The sequence below is a fragment of the Amblyomma mixtum genome, chromosome 7 (assembly GCF_055824585.1).
Source record: "Amblyomma mixtum isolate Tamu chromosome 7, ASM5582458v1, whole genome shotgun sequence".
NCBI lineage: Eukaryota > Metazoa > Arthropoda > Arachnida > Ixodida > Ixodidae > Amblyomma > Amblyomma mixtum.
In genome coordinates, this window is record NC_143018.1 from 95,351,039 (window position 1) to 95,371,405 (window position 20,367).

Here is a 20,367-nt window from a genome sequence, read left to right on the forward strand (position 1 = left end):
TAACGGAAATGGGAGTAACAGATAATGGTTGATGAAGGTTGATGAAGGTATTGACTCTACTGTATTGACTGCATCTTCTTTCTGCTGGTCTGCGCATGCCGCAAGTTTGATGTTGTGTCCACTCCTATCGTCGTTCAGGTTGGACCGATAGTATGTACAGATAAATAAAAAGGTGAATATGAGTAGCCTGATGACACTGCTGATGAAAAAAAAAGACGACATTCACTCATTAAAGGCGCGAGCTCACACGGGTTGCACATGGAAACTTCTAAATCGTTCCTACCGCGTTTGATGCAGATTGTTTACCTGGTTCCTCATGGTGAGCGCTTCTCGCTGAAACCAGTTCTCCGGGTGCCAAAAAGCTGCCCGCACTTATTGCTAAGCAGCCAATTATGAGCAAGAAACACGTAGTACGTCCGCGATCTATGGAAAGCATGCCGCCGGATAAATCATGCGGTCCGTGGTAGCTTAGGTGCGCTCGTACATCATTCCCGCTTTATCCGTCCGCGTTCGAGTAGTTAGCGTAATGCTGCTCACATGACCAACCTTAGACCAGTCCGGTGTTGTCCTCCAGTAAGCGCTACACTTCACTGCGTCGCAGACGTGACCCTACTCTACTACGCCAACGCAAACGGAGCCCTACAGTGCAAAACCATCCCAGGCACTCACGTTCTATACCCCTTACTGTTACATCACCACAAACATGCCGCAAAAAGGAGGCGAGAAGCCATCGCAAATTCACAGATCGCAAAATCATGCATCGCAAGCGCATAGAACACCTGCACTGGGCAAATGTATATATGTGAAGCATAATCGTCCAGCCATTTTCTATCATCGCTTTTTCGACCAGGAGGAAGCGACAATATCGAGATTTTTGGTATCGTACGCGGTGTGATGGGTGGAGATTAATGCCCAGTTGTTGAATGTGGACTAACAGGGACGCTGTAATGGTGGAATACGGAATAATTTCGACTACCTGGTCTTTTTGGAGCGAAAGCTTCTCCACGCTAGCTGCGGAGCATTTCGCCGATTCGGGCGCAAGCCCCATCTGCGCATGCGCCGTTTCCATGGCGACCGGTTGCGCCGAGCCACAGGTCTTCACCGCACGCCATCGCTGCGCTGCGTCGATAGGGCGGTCTCGTCCGCGTCGCCGCGCGTGACGTCATCACTCAGCTATGCGCCTCACTGCGCATGCGCCGTGCTCTTTCCGCGGCGGTGAGCGCAGCTGCGCTCGCGTGTCATATGCGCAGTGGATGAAGAGGCGGACTGCAAGCGTACGTACTCGTACGGCATCAGCAAAGGCTACGAGAAGCCACGTCGACGGATCCCGAAATCGTAGCATGCTACAAGGCCGGCCGACAACGCGAGAAGGAAGCGAGGAAGGGCAAGCGTGTGGCTGAGACGCCCGGAGGACGTGAAGAACGGCTCGCTAAACAATGGCGACGAGAAACGGAGAAGCGACGACAATGCTCCGCGAACGAAGCCGCCGCCTCGACGTCTGCTCAACAACAGCCGATGGAAACCCAGTCAGAGAGACGTACTAGCCACGTGATTCGTCTCAGTAAACGCCGCAAACAGAAGACTGACCACGGAAAACCAGCTTTGAAATGCGCCATAAAATTCACTCACTCTAAAACTATCGCATTCCCCACACGTCATGCAATTAAGTGCCTACATATTTTTCCGTGATTTGTCTTCTGTTTGCAACAACGCAGATGAAGAGGGGGGGGGGGGGGGGGGGCTGGGTTACTTGGCACGTCATGCGACCTGATGATGTCATAACCAGTGTTGTAGGCGTTACCGAAAAGAAGTAACTAAATAACTTATTCGTTACACTAAAGAAAAAGAACGCGTTACCGCTCTACGTTACCTACAAAAAAAGGTGAATACAAGGGGGGGTGGGGGGTTACTGCGCACAAAAAGACTTGTATTCACCATGATTGACCGACTAGCCCAACAACGTAGGCTACAAAAAAAGGTAACGCGTTACCGTTATCGTTACCGAAAAAAAGTATCGCACGTTACTTTGCCGTTACTTCATGTCCATAAATTTGAATCAATACGTCTTCGCAGTAATAACTCAAGATAACAGTTTTATAAAGCTCACATTTCACATAATTCCAACTTCATAAAGAAAACAGTTGAACTCAACATATTTATAGGAATTCTGGCGTGCTTCTGCTTACGAAATTACGCGGAAACTGTGTAGCAATAAAGAAATGCTTAAATGACATAGTTCCGGAAAATATATATTTGCGCACATAAACAATCTTTTTTCACTTAACATGCATAATTATCGCAAAAGTGCGAGTGTTTATGCCCAGGCATTCAAGGTAGGAACTCAATAACCAGAAACGTAGCCGCAGTTGCAGATAGAAATAAGCAAATTTTTTTTTAAATAGTGTTTATAAACAACGACAGCTTTCTAATAGCTATAAGCAACAGCTGCATTTCAAAGCTGTCATCGGACAGCTTGCCTCACTTAGTGAATACGTCCGCACCTACGCTAAATAGGCGCTCGACAGACGCACTGGATGGTGCTCCTGTATTCACTTTCAGGAAGAGCTCAAGAAATTCTGTGCAATTTTTCCCAGAACTGACCATTTGCGGAAACCTGTAACTCGTCTTCTCTGCAAGGCTTGTTTTCCAACCAAAAGATCTCAGACCCAGACGACACGCTGATATTCTTCAAGCGAATGAAAACTCCGGATGGTTGCACTCTGCTTGCAACGGAGTCTAGGCAGGAAAAGGAGAGAGCCCGTCCTTTGTCGCAGTGCTGTGGGAAGTGGGTTGTTCCTTGTTCTGGCTAGGGAAGAAAGGGGGAGGGGTATGACTATAAAGGAAGAAAGTTGGAGCGACAGTGTTTTTGAGCAGAAAATTTTTAGAAAGTTTAGTATGAGGTAGCTCACTACTGCCGGCACAGGAACAACGGCACATTTCCTTCTATTTTTTCTCTACTTCGGTGCTACAGCCAGTTGACTGCAATCCCATTTTTTGTGCTGTACCACTGTACTCTTTCGACGGCTCACTTGGGGCCATCTTGAGGTAAACTGACGATATTACCGAGTATACTCAGAAGAGGGAACTGCTTCCACAAAGAATGCGAGAGTGTCGCCTCGGAACAAGACCTTTTGGTTGGAAAACAAGCTTACGGAGAAAAGGACTTATAGATTTCTGCAAATGGTCCATTGGGGGCTCGGCATGCGTCCACTCTTTAGAGAGTTGTCTGTGTGAGGGGTTTGGGGGTGAAGACGAGTGTGTGAATGCGTGTTCGTGCTTTTTTTTTTTAGTTGAGTGCGTCGTCAAGGGCACTTGTTTTCTGGCATGCATGCGAGCCGCAACAAGGGTCGTCGAGAGCACCTGTAGATTTTGTTTATTTGCAGCATCATTTTCGGCGTTTTTGTTCTGAAAAAGAGACGGAGGGGGACAACTGAAATAAAAAGCAACTGGTAACGTGACACCTCACGTACCGAAAAGTGTTAACGTAAGTACATTACCCGTTACAGTTCCGAAATGTTAACGATTACGTTACTAAGTTACCGGAAAAAGTAACGCGTTACCGGTAATGTCGTTACTTGTAACGCGTTACCGACAACACTGGTCATAACTATCTCAGCCAACCAGCTAATTTTATGACCTACCACACCAGTGGGTTTTTGCCGAATTTTGGAAGCGCCACAACCTGTTTTTTTTTTGTCTGCAATGAGGATGTGGTGATAATATGGTAATGTGCTCCAGGTGCGCATGGGAGTTGATGCACTGAAGGGGTGAGGATGTGACGTAACATATATGATAACACTACATGGGTGCTCCCCGGGAGCGGATATACTACGTGGACGGTGGATTGTGCCATATGTGGTGATATGACCCGGCCAGACCCGGAAGAGGATGCACTAAAAGGGTTGGGTGCACCAAATGTGGTATGAGATCCACGCATGCCCGAGAGTGAATGTGTTACGAGGCTTTCTGTGGACAACGGCCCGGCCCTCTTTATTGAGGGGACGATCGACGCTGCTGCTAAGCCGTTGCTCGACTGTTCTTGATGATGTTGATGATGATGTCCTCAGGCCTAATGGCACATACCCACGGCGGAGGATTGGCCAGGGTGCATAGCCAATCCCCCGCCGTTATCTCGACGTTCGACCTTGCGTTCCCGGCTTCATCTTCTTCGTCGGCGACACCAGCGCCGCTGTAGATGTTCTGCAGGGATGGAGGTTGGGTGCATCATATCAGAGTACGGGACACAAGTATGCCCTGAAGCGGATGTGCAGAAAGAGGTGGATGCTCCTAATGTTGCAATGCGACCCAAGTGAGCCAAAGGGTTCATGTGCTTAAAAAGCTCGAGTGTAGTGAGCCATGCGTAGTAATGCGATCCATTCAGGCTTCGGACTTGATTCCTGGTGGGCTGGGGTGTGCTGGTATACTAATGCGGCCCAGGTGAGCCAAGGTGTGGATGTACTGAAGGCCTGAGGGGTTGAGTGCGCCTTATGCAGTAGTACTATACGGGTGTGCCGATGCGTAGATGTTTCAAGGGCAGGAGGTGAGGTGTGCCCTACGTAGTAATGTCAAAGAGGAGGCATTAATTGACGTACTGAAGGCTTGGTAGAGAGTGTACAGTCAGGGACAAAAGTCTCCGGACCACGTGTTCCTCTAACGAAGCCGATAGCTCTGTTATTAATCGGCGGCGGGAGACCACACTTGTGGAGGTAAGAGTTAATTTTTTGTTCTTTCATCTCCACAAGTGCGGTCTTTAGACGCTGTCTGATAGTAGCGTTATAAGCTTCATTTGAGGAACCCGTGGTCCGGAGACTTTTGTCCCCGACTGTACCACAAATAGTGTTGGGAACCAGGTGGCTTGCGGCTTCATGTACTGAAGGGGTGGGGATGGGCCTTATTCCTAATGCGACCCAGATGGCATGTGACGTGGATGTACCTATGTGCTGGGAGGGGGGTTTACCTTATAAATAGTAAGCGACCCAGGTGGATCCAGGCACTGATGTAATGAAGGAATGGGGTGGACGTGTGCCCCGCGTAGGAATGCGAGTGGGCTCACGATTGTTATATGCAGAAGGGGTGGCGTGTGTCATATGCGGTAATGCAATCCAGGTGAGCCTGTGATGTGTTCACAGTAGGCCGGTAGGCGGCGAGGAAAAGAGAGCACGTCTTAGGGAAAGCACGCCCGTTGTAAAGCGCAGCGCGTACAACTCTAAGACCCCCAAACGGATCCCTGCCGTGACTGCTTCCAGCGCTGGAAACAAGAGTCCAGCCTGTTTTTGGAGAGATATGGGAGAGGCCTTTGCCCTGCAGTGGGCGTAGCCAGGCTAATGATGATGACGATGACGATGAAACACGCCCCCCACCAGTGCGCAGATACCCAGGTTGTGATTTTAACTGTTGTTCCCCTGAAGTATTAGCTATATAGGTTCCCAGAAACCTATGTACTTCACCAGCGCAATGGCTTAGTGGGAAGGTCCTTTGCTAACGCTGGGAGCTGTTTGATGGGAGGATGCAGACGGGTGGCGGGATGTGAGGCATTCGTGTGCTGCGGCACGGAAGGAAGGAAGGTAAGGATGGGTGGGTTGAATGGCACCCGTCGCTTCGGCCGTTTTCTCCTGCAAACAGCGGTGAGGTCGTGGAATTCCTGCGATGCGGACCTGTGTATAGGGCTGCGTTAGTGATTCTGAAGTTTCGGTGGTAGCGGGCATTGCTGGCAGGTTTGGTGCGTGACGTTGCTGCCACTTCTGAACGTGTCGCTTGTCATGCCGGAGCTCCGGGGCGCGGCGTCGCACTGTGCACTTGTCCACCGGGAAGGCTCTCGTCTGGTATCGGTTCGTAACCACTGATCCTGTGACTGGGCACGCGAGTTCATTTATTTTCGGTTCGCTTGCACTGCTCAGCGATTGAGAAAACCATGCTTCTGGTTACAAGCGTCCCATAGTTTTGAAGCCCGTACACTCAAAGCACGGTGCACATGGGGACATATTAGCGATCCTCAGGAAAAATGGCAACCACAATTCTTTTTCCCGGAAGCAGCCCTAAAAAATTCTCCCGCCGTTAACCGTTGAGGTAATGCAATTTTGAACGCAGCTTTTCTCCCGGCGCGTTCAGCAGTTCAGCAAATGCTGTCCAGGTTGGCCTGCTCGAGCGGGGCCGTGGATACCCGGCGTGTGAGTAGCAATTAACGTTCAGCAGTAAGGTCTCCTCTTACTCATATACTGTCCGGATGTAACGATCGTGCTTTGACGCGATAGTGTTGGGGCTCCCATTCGGCAGAAAATCCGGCGTCGTCCAAGCTGTGAGCGAAAAATCCCCGGAGAAGCAACCCAGGTGGGCCACCCAGGTCACGTGACCTTTTGGCCTCATCATAACCTGCCCACAGAATTTTGAGCAAACTGACAACCTTCCCAGGTGGCAGTTAAATTAATGATTTGTCGCGAGAGGTTGCTCGGGAAGAGCCGCCTGGGTCGCACAAGGCCCACCAGTGGCAGCACCTGCCATCGCAGGGCAGTGGAGCATCGCTTAACCGCTGCGCCACTGCGCCAGGAGGGGTATGAGGACCTCCAGGGATCTATGAATGTTAAGTAGAGAATACCCAATACCAAATTATGGATATATGGGCGTTAACCCATTAAGCTCGGCCCTTAAGGCCGAGCTTAAGTGTCCCCTCCAATTTTATTGCGAAAGCAATACTACTTGCACTTTCACGCCTTTGCCGTGCCGCGGCGATGACCACCATTGACCTTCATTTGACCTTGATTGCATTAGATTTGATTAGATTGGATTGGATTACATTAGATTAGATTACATTGGAGTGGATTGGATTGTATAACCGATGCATCTCTACAAGTCTAACCACAAGCACCACCACCAGCTACACTACCAGCTGAACCATGGCGTAGGTACGGATATTGCTTTCGCAATTACCGGGCTGAACCAAGCTAAGCTACAGCGATTTTTTTTCCTTTTTCCTTCCCGAGCACCGCAGCGAGGTGCGCGGTGTGACGTCATGCCAGCTGGCGGACGCCGCGCGCTCGCCGCGCCATCTGGCATGACGTCACACCACGCGCATCGCCGCGGAGGCGCCGCCACCGTTTGGTATGACGTCACAGCGCTTGCCTCGTCGTTGCGCTCGCTTTCGCGACGTATATCCTGGCATAACCGAGCGAAGCCACTGCCAATTTTTTAACTGTACAGGCTGGAGCGGAACGAACACGAGTGTTCTAAATAGATGTCGGGAAAAAAGTGGACAAAGCAGAAACGCCTGCAATGAAATCGGAGTCGTCCTGAAGCAACGGGCGACGAAGCATAACCCTTGAGGGTGCACCACGGCCATCGTCATGTCGGCGTCAAAAATGGTAAGTGTCCAGCTGCCAAACTTGACATCAGTTCGCTTCCCGGAAGGTGGCGTCAAAGCGTTCATGGAACTGAAACTGCACAAACAAAAGTTTTGTGCACTCGCTATGCCTGACGCCCAGAGACGACACACGCGACGAAATTACACGCGTTTGTAAGCACAACGTTAGACTCAGGAAAACCAAACTGAATTAGAAAAGCAAAATACATCACCAGGAAGTGCAAAAAAATGGCGCGAATATTGTGGCCAAAGAGCAAAGATTGGCGAATTTTTCGAGCGCTAGAACCATGGCACAGTGTCGCTTGAAGTCATGACCGAAACACCGTGGGTAAGAAGGACAACAGACGAAGAAGCAACAGCCTCCGTGTCGTTTCACAGGTGACATCGCTCAGTCTCCGGGGGGGGAAGCTCAAGCTCTCCCCCTCTCCCCCCCCCCCCCCCCCCCCGCCCCTCCCGCAGTCGGCGCCTGTCTTCGAAAGTTTAAAAGCCGCGCCTTCCCCTCCTCTCTGTGTCCCTCTGTGTCACGAAAGAAAAATGATGCCGACAGGCAACCAGCCGTGACAACCGAAGACTGTCGTGAAACGAGAAACCCCCTGATTGAGTGGTTTCCTGAGCGTATAATTTCGCTTTAGAGTTGTTATCTTTTCGTTGTTCGAACTTGCGCCGTGTGTGCACGCATGTACTGTACGTCGCCGCACTAGAGCCTGCACTCTATGCCTGTAAACTTTGAAGTGAGGGAACCATAAAAGGTACGTCAAGGGGGCGGCCGTCACCCCCCCATGATCAAGAGCTGTAATTGCATCTATCTAGCATGTGAGCGCAGTGCGCGCGTGTATAAGCGGCGGCGGCGGCGGGCATGGAGGAGTTTTTTTTCCTCCATGGCGGCGGGGTCAGCGAGTTGTTTACGGCATGACCGTTGTTTCGGTTTTCGCGAAGTTCGCGCCGTAATGCGAGACACCTGTTGATCGATGTGTCATGTGTGATCGATGCTTTGAAGGCTCATACTCGTCGTCGCGCGATCGTCGCGTCTGTGCCGGGCCGTTTGAAAAGCTGCGCTCGCGCACAGGCCGTCAAGCTGCATCGCTCGCAACCGTCGATCGCCGGACTTGTGCGTGAAGGCATGGTGGCTTTTCTCCAGCTTCTGCGACATCGAACGAGTTCCGCTCCGCCGCTGGGACAGTGCGCCACGGAAGATAAGGTAAAAATATTGTTCTGCAGTTTGAACAAACGGCGTTTCTCTGCTGTTTGCTTCATCAGAGGATGCGATTCGAGAGAAAAAAAAGGAAACGTGCTCGGTTCGTGCGATAAGAGCCTGTAGCGGAGAGCCGTGCGCTTGTTGATCACGCGCGCGGACAGACGCATTGAAAGCATGGGCGCATGGGCCAGCTGAGTAGCAGGAGGAAGAGATCGGCGCACTGACGAGGAACTGCAGTCGGAACCCAGAGGAAGCAGTGTCACAGGCGATGTTACTGGCCGGATTTTGTACAGCTTCCTTTTCACAGCGATCGGGGCAGCTCGCAACTGTGGGGACGTCGAGTCGTCCGTTTCAGCGGACAGCGCGCTCGAGGAGACTGCTTTGTCAGAAGCACTTGGGCGCGCGCAGAGGCAGAGCGTTGCCTCCTTGTAGAAGAGCGTTGCCTAACGACAGGTAAGTGACTGAAGCTCGTCAGCACCTCGGGTTAGCCGCCTTCGTATCGCGGTTAGTGACCTTGACGGAAGAGCGCCGTGTTGTGGCTCTTCTCGGAAGTGTCCACGTGATGGTTGTGCTTATCAACAACTTTTTTTTTTTTTTTTCACCGGCGCGACGCTCGCCGTCTCTCTACACTGCGCCGTGCTCACTTATATCTCGTTTGGATTCTCCTTTCGAGTCGGTTCGTCGTAAGTGCGAGTCCGGCGGGCTCTTCGAGTGTGTAAACTTGCACAGCGACTAGCCGGGGCAGGTATGCTTTGTCTTGGCTTCTTCTATATGTTGTTAAATATATACTGCTAAATCAGTTTATATTTTGCTCAATACCAAGCGCTGGAGGTTGTGACAGTAGAAGATGCCTCAGATTTAGTCAAACAGGCCTGTTTTTCTAGTGTGTGCAGTTGGTTGTTTGAAGCTTAGCTGCATTTCAAAACAGGACGCAGAAAATTTGCGACCAAAGAAGCATTGGAGGTGTTGTGGTTGATGGTTGCTGTCATGTTGCACCTTTGCATCTACCTGATATAGATTGTGCCATATGCAATAAATCTTAACTTGCAGGTTGTTGCCCCTACTGACCTGGTATCTTTTCGTTGTCTTGTTCTGAAAGGGTAACTCTAGCATTCTTTCCACCGCCTCAGATTTTACTGAAACTTTCATGGTATGTTTTCCGACGTTTTGTGGTCCTTCGGGCCATATTTCGAATCGGGGTGGTGTTTTGTTCCAGTTCAAATGAACTTTAAAACTTCCCATTTCGTAGCCTCAGTTTGGGTGATTTCTACAGGCATTCTTGCGTGTGCGACGTCACTGGACTTTCGGTCGTCGATATTCAGTCTGCATTTGCTGAAGGACAAAATTTCGAGCTTGCTTTGGTCATTTCAGACAAGTAATGACCCAGGCTGTTACTCACAGTTGCCAGTTTAGCCAATCAAAGTGCACACGATAGGTTTTGTGGCAGTATCTGTGACGTCATAGGTTGGTCCAGACCCTGTTCTTTTTTTTTTATTTCTGCTCCTTTAGAGTACTTATACTCAGTACTTTACAATACTCTCTACTCTGTATTTTGAAAAACTTTATTTTACTGGATAGAGGGGGACTCTTTAAGGACTGTGGTGTGGTTATCGAATCAAAATATTAAAAAAAATGCTGGAGTGTCGTCCCTTTAAATGCTGGGATCCATGGCAAAAACTTCATTCCTGTGTTTACCACTGTATGACGCCATGCCTTGAGAAAAACAATGGGCCAACAATTATTCCTTCGGCATTCAATCGTCAATCTATTGTCCCAAGAAAGCACCATTTAAATGTACAGAGCGTTACATGTCCTGTCCATATTCATTGAACCCTCTCAATTTCATGCAGGATGTCACTGAGCGACGATTATCTATGGTGCTGCCTTTCTTAATCGTACATCTTCTGGTAGGCACTGAAAACGATTTTGTGCAGTGTCCATTGCTTCTAAATAATTACTAAATTTGAGTGTCATGGTCTCTGCATTTCCTGCATTGTTCTGCTCATTTATACCTAATTCCTTACAAGCAAAACTCCACTCCAGTTGTGGCATTTCACGTGGTGTTGTTGTAAAACCCCTAATTGGTGAGTTCTTGCTGTTCGTCGCCACGGAATTTACTTGGCTTGTCTTAGTCTTTCTGACTTAGGTAACAACATTTACCACTGGTTAAGCCATCATAGTAGAAGAGCCAACTCAGCCAAAATGATGTGCTAAGTGATGTTGCATTGGGCATGTAGTTTGCACAAGTGCCGACACAGTCACCTGGAACTTCCTCTGTTTCTACATTTACGGTGAAATGAAAGCGGTGGGCACTAGGCTGAGAAATGTGATTGTGTCTTACTAAGCAGCTTACTTGACAACTTGAAAAAAAAGAAAAAAGTTTGGAGTCCATTTAGTATGCAAGGCATCCCTTCATTTATTGCGCACTATGTAGTCTTTTCCTCAGTTGTGGCTGGTTACTAGCAAAAAAACACAAAGGATAAGGAAAAAAGTTCTCGCAGAAAGCAGCGCTAGACGTCAACCGAACTTTATTTCACGCAGAAAAGCAGTGCAGATGAGAAGCGCTGTGCTAAAAAGGTTTTTATTTCCTCACATCTTTTCTCACTTAGCGTGGCGAGCTATCACAAAAACTTGACTCGCATCTATTTGTGCAGATACGATATCACTTTGCTTGTGAGGTTTGTATATCGGGTGCTCAGGCAGTTGTCTCCTGCTTCACTGATATCAAATGCCCCAACAATCTCCCCATCAGCCTGTTTAAGTGCTTGAGTGTTATCTAAATGTTTTGTCGATGCTGCAAGAGCTCTCAAGACCAGGCTGCTTAGTCAGTGAGACAAAATAAAATTTGCCGTGTGGTTTGTTGACTGGAAGTTTGCAGTGGTTTATCTAGTTCTCCTGCCGTGTGGCAAATACCAGGCAGCCTAGGAGCAATGATGGCAGGTGACCATTGGTGCAGGTGCAAGCAGGAAGAAAAGTGCGCACCTCACAGGTTTTTAATGCCACGGCGTTAAAGGTGCACTAAAGAGGAATCTGAACTCATCTTTATACGGAGTAAATTCGATCTACACGTTTCGAGCATTCTTAGAAACTTTCTGAGTTATTGCCCTGTGCGGCTGATTTCCATAATTTAAATCGGATTAAACGTCCTGGCTCCCACCTTTTTTTTAACTCACCGCAGACGGTAGGAGGGGTCAACCAACCTTTCAGCCAGTCCCGTGGCGGCTTGCCACTCTGCCATCGGCGGAGTGATACATAGCGATCGGCAAAAGCAAAGAGTCCATGCTTATTTTTATTTCCGTGGGCATAATTTGCAGCTATGTAGCCTCTGACTGGATCTATTTATTCACGGAAACCTAAAAAACAGAATATAAGTGAAAGCAAAGCGGCCACGCGACTGCCTGAAAGGCACTCCACACATCAGTTGACTCTTCTGAGCATCTGCGGTGAGTTCAAAAAAAGGCGGGAGTCGGAACGTTTAATCCGATTTAAATTGTGGAAATCGGCCGCACATGACAATCATTCGAAGTTTCTAAGAATGCTCGGAGCGTGTAGATCGAGTTCCCGCGGCAAAAACAGAAGATTCCTCTTTAGTGCGCCTTTAAGGGTCCCATGCAGCGGCAACCCTGCATTGGTGGCATTGACATGTTGAGAAAAGCAGGTAGCACACCTGTCACCGAGGTCATCTGACCTTGTGGTGCCTTCACAAACTACCCACCGTGGAAGGGGGTAGGTAAAACAATGTTTGGTCGCGTGAGGTTGGTCGGGAAGAGCAGCCTAAGTCTCACAATAGGGGATATTCAAAATTCCGCAAGTGTGCTTTCCCGCATAACAATCTTGCCCCCAACAAGATGGCGGACCATGCGTTTCCAGCTGAAACAAAGCAAGAAAGACTGGTTTTTTGTTTGATTCTTCCAAAATACGTTTCTTACATTCCATCCACACCTTTAGCGCCTGTCCTGAAGCCCATGTATTTCCTTTGTAGCGAAGTCGGCCATCTTGTTAGGGGCAACATTGTTATGCGGGAAAGCGCACTTACGGAATTTTGAATATCCCCTTATTAAACCCCACCGGTGGCCGCGTTTGAAGCAGCCACGTGTTGGAAGAGCGGTGCGTCGCTCAACCGCTGCACCACTGCGCCGGGAGCGGTGTGAGAAATCCCAGGGATCTACGATTGTACAGTATAGAATGACCAACTGCGTACACATGGGAATGTAGGCAGAACCTAGTTGGCAGAGAAGGAGTACTTGGACGGGAGAGATCTCTGATGCTATCAGATTACGCACTCAAGGGAAGGTTAAGCGTTATATGTGATTGTGAAAGAAAGAACTAGTGTTCGTATCTGCGAAGTGATACGCAATGAGGACCTCGGGCAGCTGCAGGGGCACATTAACGGTATTGCGTCATGCCCTTAAGGCCAAGCTGAAGTGCCTCCTCAAGTTTTTTTCTGTTAGCAGAGGGGGTTGAGTGTGTCTTCCAGCTTTGTTCGCTTCTGGGCCAGTTGTTGCGTCCTTTAAAGGGACAATGAGAAAGACTCTAGCATCTCTCAATATTGTTCATATATATAGCCCTGTTTTTGATCTATGTATTGTTTTTTTTTTCACTGTCCCACCCCCTCTGTAATGCTAAAGCCCTGAGGGTAAAATAAATGAAATGAAACCCTTTCTCTCATTAAAAACCAATTGTTTAGCTTTTTGTGACTGCATTATTACGTTTGGTTTAAAAGAAAAATGCATTTATAGCTCGAAACATTAGATTTTAATGTGAAACATTTTTGAATAAAGCTCGTGGTGCCATTAAGGGACTATAGGCACCAAATTTTTGTGTTTTCTTCTTTCAAATGATGTGTTAGACATTGGTATAAATGGAGCACCCCGTGGTATTTGCCTGTGACCGTTAAACACTATATAATTAAATTATGTAACAGTGTTTCGGGTTTGGTTTCATTAACCAAGCAATGGCTGCGATGTGTAGTCGGACTTTAGGTCACGTGAGGCTCAAGAAACGCCAATATAGCTGCTGGTACATCGTTTGTTGTGATTCTAGCTATTGAAGTAGGCTGGTCTAAGTGCTTTAATGAGTTAAAAGTACATATCAATGTTTATTTTTCAGTTTTGTCACGCCTCACATGACCCAAAATTGAACTGCATGTCATAGCCACCATTCGGCGGGTGAAACCAAAGCAGCATGAGAAAGGAAATTCAGTTATAAATTTGTTAGCTGTCGTAGGCGAATTCCACGTGGTGATCCATGTATTCTAATGTGTGAGACATAAGTTTAAAGAAGAAAACGTGAAATAAAATTAGGTGTGTGTAGTGCTTTAATGAAAAGGAATCCATGATTGATCTGAAGTATAGTTTATGGCTGTGTGGCCTAGCATCAGAGGTGTGCATAAAAAAAAAGTTAAAACTTAATTGACATCTCAGTTTGCTCGTGAAAACGGCAACGGGCGGCTGCACCTGTAGTTAGTTTTTTTACCTTCTATAGTTTATAAAAGCCTCATCTTATTGTATATATCCTGTTTGTCATTAGAACGAGGTAATCTCTGTAAACATAGCCCATCTGCTGTTCTTCAGTGCAGTACAGAGGTCAAGCACGGGTGTGTACTATATGTGACCAGCTCGGGTTCGCACCTCTTAATTAGAAAGGAATGCACTCTCACGTATGGCAACTACTGTCTCAAAATGCGCATTTCTGTTCGAGGCATTCCGTTTTTCACAGAATATTGAAGTGAAATTATTGCATTGTTGAGAGTGGAGCCGTGGCCTTTACTCAGACAGTCGAGTGCATGTCAGGGACTTCAGGTTACCTGTTTTTCCACCACTTATACACACCTGTACATTTTAATGCACTCCTGCACATTCTTGAAACCAGTGTCTCACTTTTGCTTCACTGGACCATTATTGTACTTTTGGTTGGTTGGTTTATTGGGGTTTAACGTCCCAAAGCGACTCAGGCTATGAGAGACGCCGTAGTGGAGGGCTCCGGAAATTTCGACCACCTGGGGTTCTTTAACGTGCACTGACATCGCATTGTACTTTTGACGCTGTTGAAGGCAGTGGGGGCATTCAGCACTTTCCTAGCAGATAAGCAAAACAGATGCACTCAGCAGCACAGGAGTGCATTTTTGCAGACAAATGCATTTTATAAAATAAACTGAAGGTCGGGAACACAGTAGTCTCTGCAAGCACGCTTGCTCGTTCTTGCTTGGCAGGTGGTCTGTTAAGGTGTGAAATTCATCTTAAATTCCACACTGACAGCGGGTTGCACGTACCCGTGAAAAGCTTCTGCAAGCAGCCTTTTACACCACCGGCTGTTATCGCGAAGGTTGGCGTGTGCATAGTAGTCGTTGTGGTCAGCATCACGTGTCCGCGTATGCACCGAGCGGAGTGCAGGTGGAAGTGCAAAGAGAAGCGGAGCAGAGGGCGTGCCGCGTGTGCAGATAGTGAATCACCGGCACGTAGCTAGGAAGCAAGATCACGTGACCACCTCGTGCGCACATAGCCCTTGCCTCTTTCCTTGCTCTAACGTCATCGTCATCAGATGGGGTGCAGGGTAAAAAAAAGTACAGTGCCATTCGCCTTGATACACTGTTTAACCCTTAGTGGCACAGCTTCCAAGATTGTGCATGTGACTTTTCAAACTGTTTTTCGAAGTGTCTAAAGACGTTCTCGCGAATTCAGTGATGCTGGCTACATTTTCTGGCTGCCCAGATGCTGGCTGGGCAGAACGACAGGGCCATTTCGTGCCTAGAAAAGAGATTGCTGTTCATAAAAAGAAATAAAGATGGATGTTATGATGTGCTGTGCTGTCGTGCAATATTTCATGCTTAGCAATGCTAAACTGTCCGCGATTTTTTATCTCCTCTTACACCGCGAAATATTTTAGTAAAGGACATTGTGGCTGATTTTTCATTACGGAAATAGCTGTAGTTGATGAATGTTTTTTATTTTTTAAGAATAGGGCTGAAATTCCGCGAGTGTTGAAGTGTGTGTCGTGCGTGAATTTCAAATTTTTTGACCCATTCTTGTTATTTTTGTGAAGTGGTGGGTTTGAAGTATACACATACAAGTTTTCAGAATCTTTTTAACAGTAGAACGTGATGCGTGTTTGAAAGAGTCAAGTTTACGTCTTGAAATGTTTGCATGGTGCGGCACCCTGCATGCCTGCACAAGCTTTAGTGTGGGCAATTAAAAGAAATAAAAATAATAGTGCCCTGCCCGCACCGCTTACAGCACAATGCACAGTGAGAGCTGAAGCAGTTGTCGTAAAGCTGCCAGTCAACGCGACACATCAGTTAAGTTGCAGGAGGGCCCGGGCAGAGCGTTGCGCCAGAGAACTGCACGTATGCGAGAGGCAAAAGAGAAGTGCGGCAGGTAAAACAAACGTTGAACACTTCCTGGATGCCGCCCGCAAACATGTTGCACGACACGATGCTCAGGTCAATGCCGCCACAGTTATCGCTGCGTACAGCACTTGTTATTACCGTCCCAGAGGAGAAATGCAATCCTCACACACTCATGAGTGGCATTAGCATTTAATAATTGCAAAAGCACAGTGCGGAATCATCCACCTTACCACGGGTGTCATCATCATTCAATTTTTTTCTTTCATTTTGTCGGTACTGATCGCTGCTGCAGCAATTGTTCCAGGGCTGTGAACACGCTACTGCAACCACCAACCTGCCTGTACTACCGGCATTCTGGCATTTAAGAGTCATTACTGTCTTTCGTGAGTGGATAGAATGTGCTGACTGATAGGGAGCTGCTGTCCATGATAATCTCTTGCACGAACATGCGCTTTGTTTGATGCGGCTGTCTACCTTATCGATCTGGTATCAGGTGGGATAGCTGTACAGCAGCAACTCTTGTTTGCAGATGCCCATTTCTTGACCCTTGTGCAGTGTGCCAAACGACCTGCTTGTGCCGGAGGAATGCAGAACATGTGTTTCAGTGGTGTCGCCTATTGGGCTGGTTATCCTCACGAATGGTGCAGACTGTTAAAATGGGCATGGCTTTCATTTATGCTCACAGGTGTATATCAGTTTCTTGCAGTATGGTAGAAGTAGAGGGCTCTGACTTGTCTATAAAAGCATGGTCAAAGTGTCAGCCACCAGAGGTGGAGGAGGCCTGCTGGAAAGTAGCACTGAAGAAGATAATGGTTATGAGAAACCAGCCAACGGTCGTACTGTGACATTAACTGGTGATAGAACAGCTTTGAATCTAGCCATTGATTTAGTATATACACCTTGGTATTTGGGCAGGGTTTTTTGATAATTCGCTAGTTTTAATTAGGCAGTAATCGTACCGCATTTACGTGTATGTAATGCTGCCACGAATTGAACGCGAGGAGCAAGTTCGTGACCTCACGAAAATTTAAAAAGTAGATCATTACGATTACGCACAGTCCCAGCTTGCTTTTCATTTGAGCCATCTACAGCCCGGGGCTTGGAAAAAACGGCGGTTTGCAAAAGTATGGGAACAGCGGATGCTTATATTTTACAAATGTGCGCGACATCATCAACTGCAGCAAAGCCTCTGCGAAGCAGTGGCTGCAGTCATCGCCATGTGCCACCGCTCCATCGTGTTTCGTGCTGCCCAGCCATAAGCCCGTTCACCCTTCTTTGCTTTCCCCTCTTCAACTCTTTCAGTGCCTTCTTTTTCTCGATGCCTTGTGCCGCCTTCTTTCTATGTTCCTAACCACTCACTTTTCTCACGCGCGCCGCGTGGTCTTGAGGCTGCCAGAAAGCTGGCTTCTCCTGGCATCTCACGAGCCTGATGGTGAAGCTTGCTGCAGTTGTCTCGGAAGTGCGCTGAGAGGGGGAAAAAAGGGGTAGAGTTTCAATGTACTTCATCCGAGTAGACGTGCAAAAGAATGTGTGTAAGCCTGATTGGCTCATGGTTACTTTACTGGGTCATCGGCATGTCTGGCGGCGATACTATACTCAGGTTAAGCTCTGATAGAGGTCAGGCTGATGTGATCTGTTTGCCACAGATGAAAGCTGATGAAGACGACGACATGCAATGCACAGCGCCAGAGTGCGTTGCAGTTTAACGCGAGGCGTGATGGGCTGCGGCAATGGCATAGTGCTCTCGTTCAGTGGCCAACAAAACTCTGTTCGCGTCGCCACAGGTTCGAATCCTAGTTGCTGCAATATTTTGTTTATTTATTTATTCTTTCAAGGTCAGGGCTTCAGTGATGGCCTGGCTTTCGCAGCTTTGGTTGTGAAGTAGAGCTTTCGCTGTAAAAATCACGATATGTTTGTACCTTGGTTCTAAATATGTATAATGCGAGATGCGCTCTCATACCGATGAACGGAGAAAAACTCGCGTTATATCCATGTAAAGGCGGTAACATCTGTTGTAAACCTAGCAGTTATTTGTTTATTCACAAAGTAGGACCATTAGTAAAAGAATATTGGATCTTCATAACTTTTGTCTGACATTTTCGTCGCTTGTTTGTTTAGAGCAACCAGTCCACAGACTCAAAGGTGTGAAGCCTAAGGAAAATGGAGCAGCCTCTACTAATTCTGTCCCCAGTGTTGTCAAAGCTGCAGCAAAGATCAAGGCTTCACTAATTGGCAGAGTTCAGGCAATGACCCAAACTCTATGCTCAAGAGACTTCTGGAATGGGCAAGAGCAGTCGTGATATCTTTAATAAGAGCACTTGAGTGAAGTGTCCGCTTATCTCATCGCCGTATGACATGATAGCAAAGCTATGTTTATTGCATAGTGCTAGAGGGTGCTGCACAATGTGTGCTTTTGTGAACCCTGGGCAGCAACAATGGACCGGTGCTTTCGCATTGATTACTTATTCTCTGTTATGGGAGGCTTGCACATAACATTTAGCCTTGGGCTTTAATGTAAATGAGAACTGTATTACGTAGCTTTAGTACTTTTTTGCAACAGTCATGGCAGCATTGTGCTTTGTGTGCCATGCTCTGTGTTTCCATACTTCATGCTTGTTGTTTATTTGTGCGGTCATCACTCTTGCATTCAATCACCAACTCGCTGAAGGTTACACACTTATGTGGTTCCCTCTGCTGCACATAATAGGGCTAGAGGCACAAGAAGTGCCATGTGTGAAGAGAACTTTGTGCTCCGGTTTCGCAGTACTGCCATGGTGATTTAGTGGAGGCTGGAAACAGCGTGTTACGGTGTACTTTAGGGAGTGTGTTAGCAACACAGCAATGTGTCGGGCAATTTCGGCACCTATTTATGGTCGGTTTTTGGGACATCAGGGTAACCGATGACGGGAATCATCTTGTTTGCATCGGCCAAGAATCGCTGACATGTGACGACTGCTCAGTGATTGTGGCACATCTCTTACTGAACATGAGGTCGCGTATCGACGCCACAGCCTCAGTGGCTGCATTTCTGTGGTGCAGAATGCAAAAACTTCCTTGTGCCGCTATGTTGGCACACTTTACAAAAACCCAGGTAGAAGAAAAATTGAAGCTCACCGTTACATGTTTCCTCATAGTGGACATGTAGCTTCGGGGTGTTATTCCTCATATACTAGCTAAGAATCACTGCTGTGCTGTCTTTTTGTCCATGTAACCTCGATGTTGGTGTCAGATAGCTTGATTGTTGTGTGATGAATGTTTCTTGGCACTTTTTAGGGCCACCGTGGGAACTAGGTCAGAGGCAAATCACAAAGACTGGTTATTCTGATGAAGCAAAAGGACAAGCGGTAGACACAAGGGGAGGTTACGGTGGAGGCAGGTGGCAATGGCTAAACAGGGATGGTTACAGTGTGCGGGGAAGGGAGAATAGCAGGGAAGTTGGGAACCAGTCCGCGGCTTTTGAACCACATTCTCAATGGATGGAGTCTAATGAGCTGTGTAGATCTAGGCGCCCTAACGACTTTGCACGGCTCTCACTAAATGTTGTTGGAGTTCACAGTTTTTTGCTGGGATTCGGAAGTGTGCTCTGCGAAAGGGGTAATTTTGGATTTTGAACGCAAACTAGGCGATGCGCATCGTGTCAGTTATCTCAAAGCACTCCTCTCGACAGGTCACGTGCTGCAGTGCATTTTTTGGATCGATGTTTGGAAATATTGCACTCGCACTGAGCTCTCAACTGTTTCTTCTCGCTTTGACAGTATGCTGCGTTCCGTGGTTTTGGTGTCCCTGCTGGGACTATGCCTGTCCTTGGAGACGCTGGTGACGATCGAGCACCACCACGAACACCTGATCGTTGGAGTTGATGGCGCACTGGATGGCTCAGTTGTGCGGCTGCTGATGCTCGACCCCCGGGCGTCCACTTGTGATGATGACAGCTACGATGCAGTTACCATTTCGGAGGACCACCTGGTGAGCTAAGTGCAGCCAGCTTCACAGTGAACAGCACGATGTGCTCAGAGGCGACATTGCGTGTGTGTCAGTTACCAGGAGGATCAGAACTCAACCTTGCTGTATAACTTGGAAGTCTCCCTTTCCTGTAGCCACGAATTCACTTTGAAAGGACACGGAGGAAGGACAAATTTCAGTCATCCTGTGTTGATACATTACAGCAGTTTTATGGAATTAATGCTGCTTGCATTGAAAGCAATACTTTTGCAAGTTGAAAAGGGCAAAATTCGAGGGCAAGGTGTGACACAACATCGTTAATGGCTCCCATCAGTGGTTCCTCTTGCCCATGTAGACATGGACACTGTTTCCTCTTTCACGGTCACACTCATTACCTGAAAGACTACACAACACACATATAAAGCATCACTTTAACCAAGCCGTACGAAGGTGCCTCCGTGGCATAGTGATAGTGTGTCTGACTCTCAACCCAAGGGTCAGGCGTTTGGTTCTGAACTAATTACCCCAAGT

General features: G+C 47.8%; 1 protein-coding gene across 3 annotated transcripts in view; it reads left to right on the forward strand.

The window, feature by feature from the left end:
* Positions 1-8,189: 8,189 nt before the first annotated feature.
* Positions 8,190-20,367, forward strand: part of LOC149336902 (uncharacterized) — a 43,673-nt gene continuing 31,495 nt past the window's right edge. The window contains exons 1-2 of one of the 3 annotated variants that reach the window (XM_089553205.1): positions 8,190-8,552; positions 19,650-19,860. In XM_089553205.1, coding sequence (XP_089409331.1) covers positions 19,651-19,860 — 210 coding nt within the window. In that variant the 5' untranslated portion in view covers positions 8,190-8,552; position 19,650. Of the gene's footprint in view, positions 8,553-8,711; positions 9,003-9,065; positions 9,295-19,649; positions 19,861-20,367 lie in introns of those variants that run through there. The other 2 variants (XM_089553204.1, XM_089553206.1) reach the window with 2 other exon arrangements.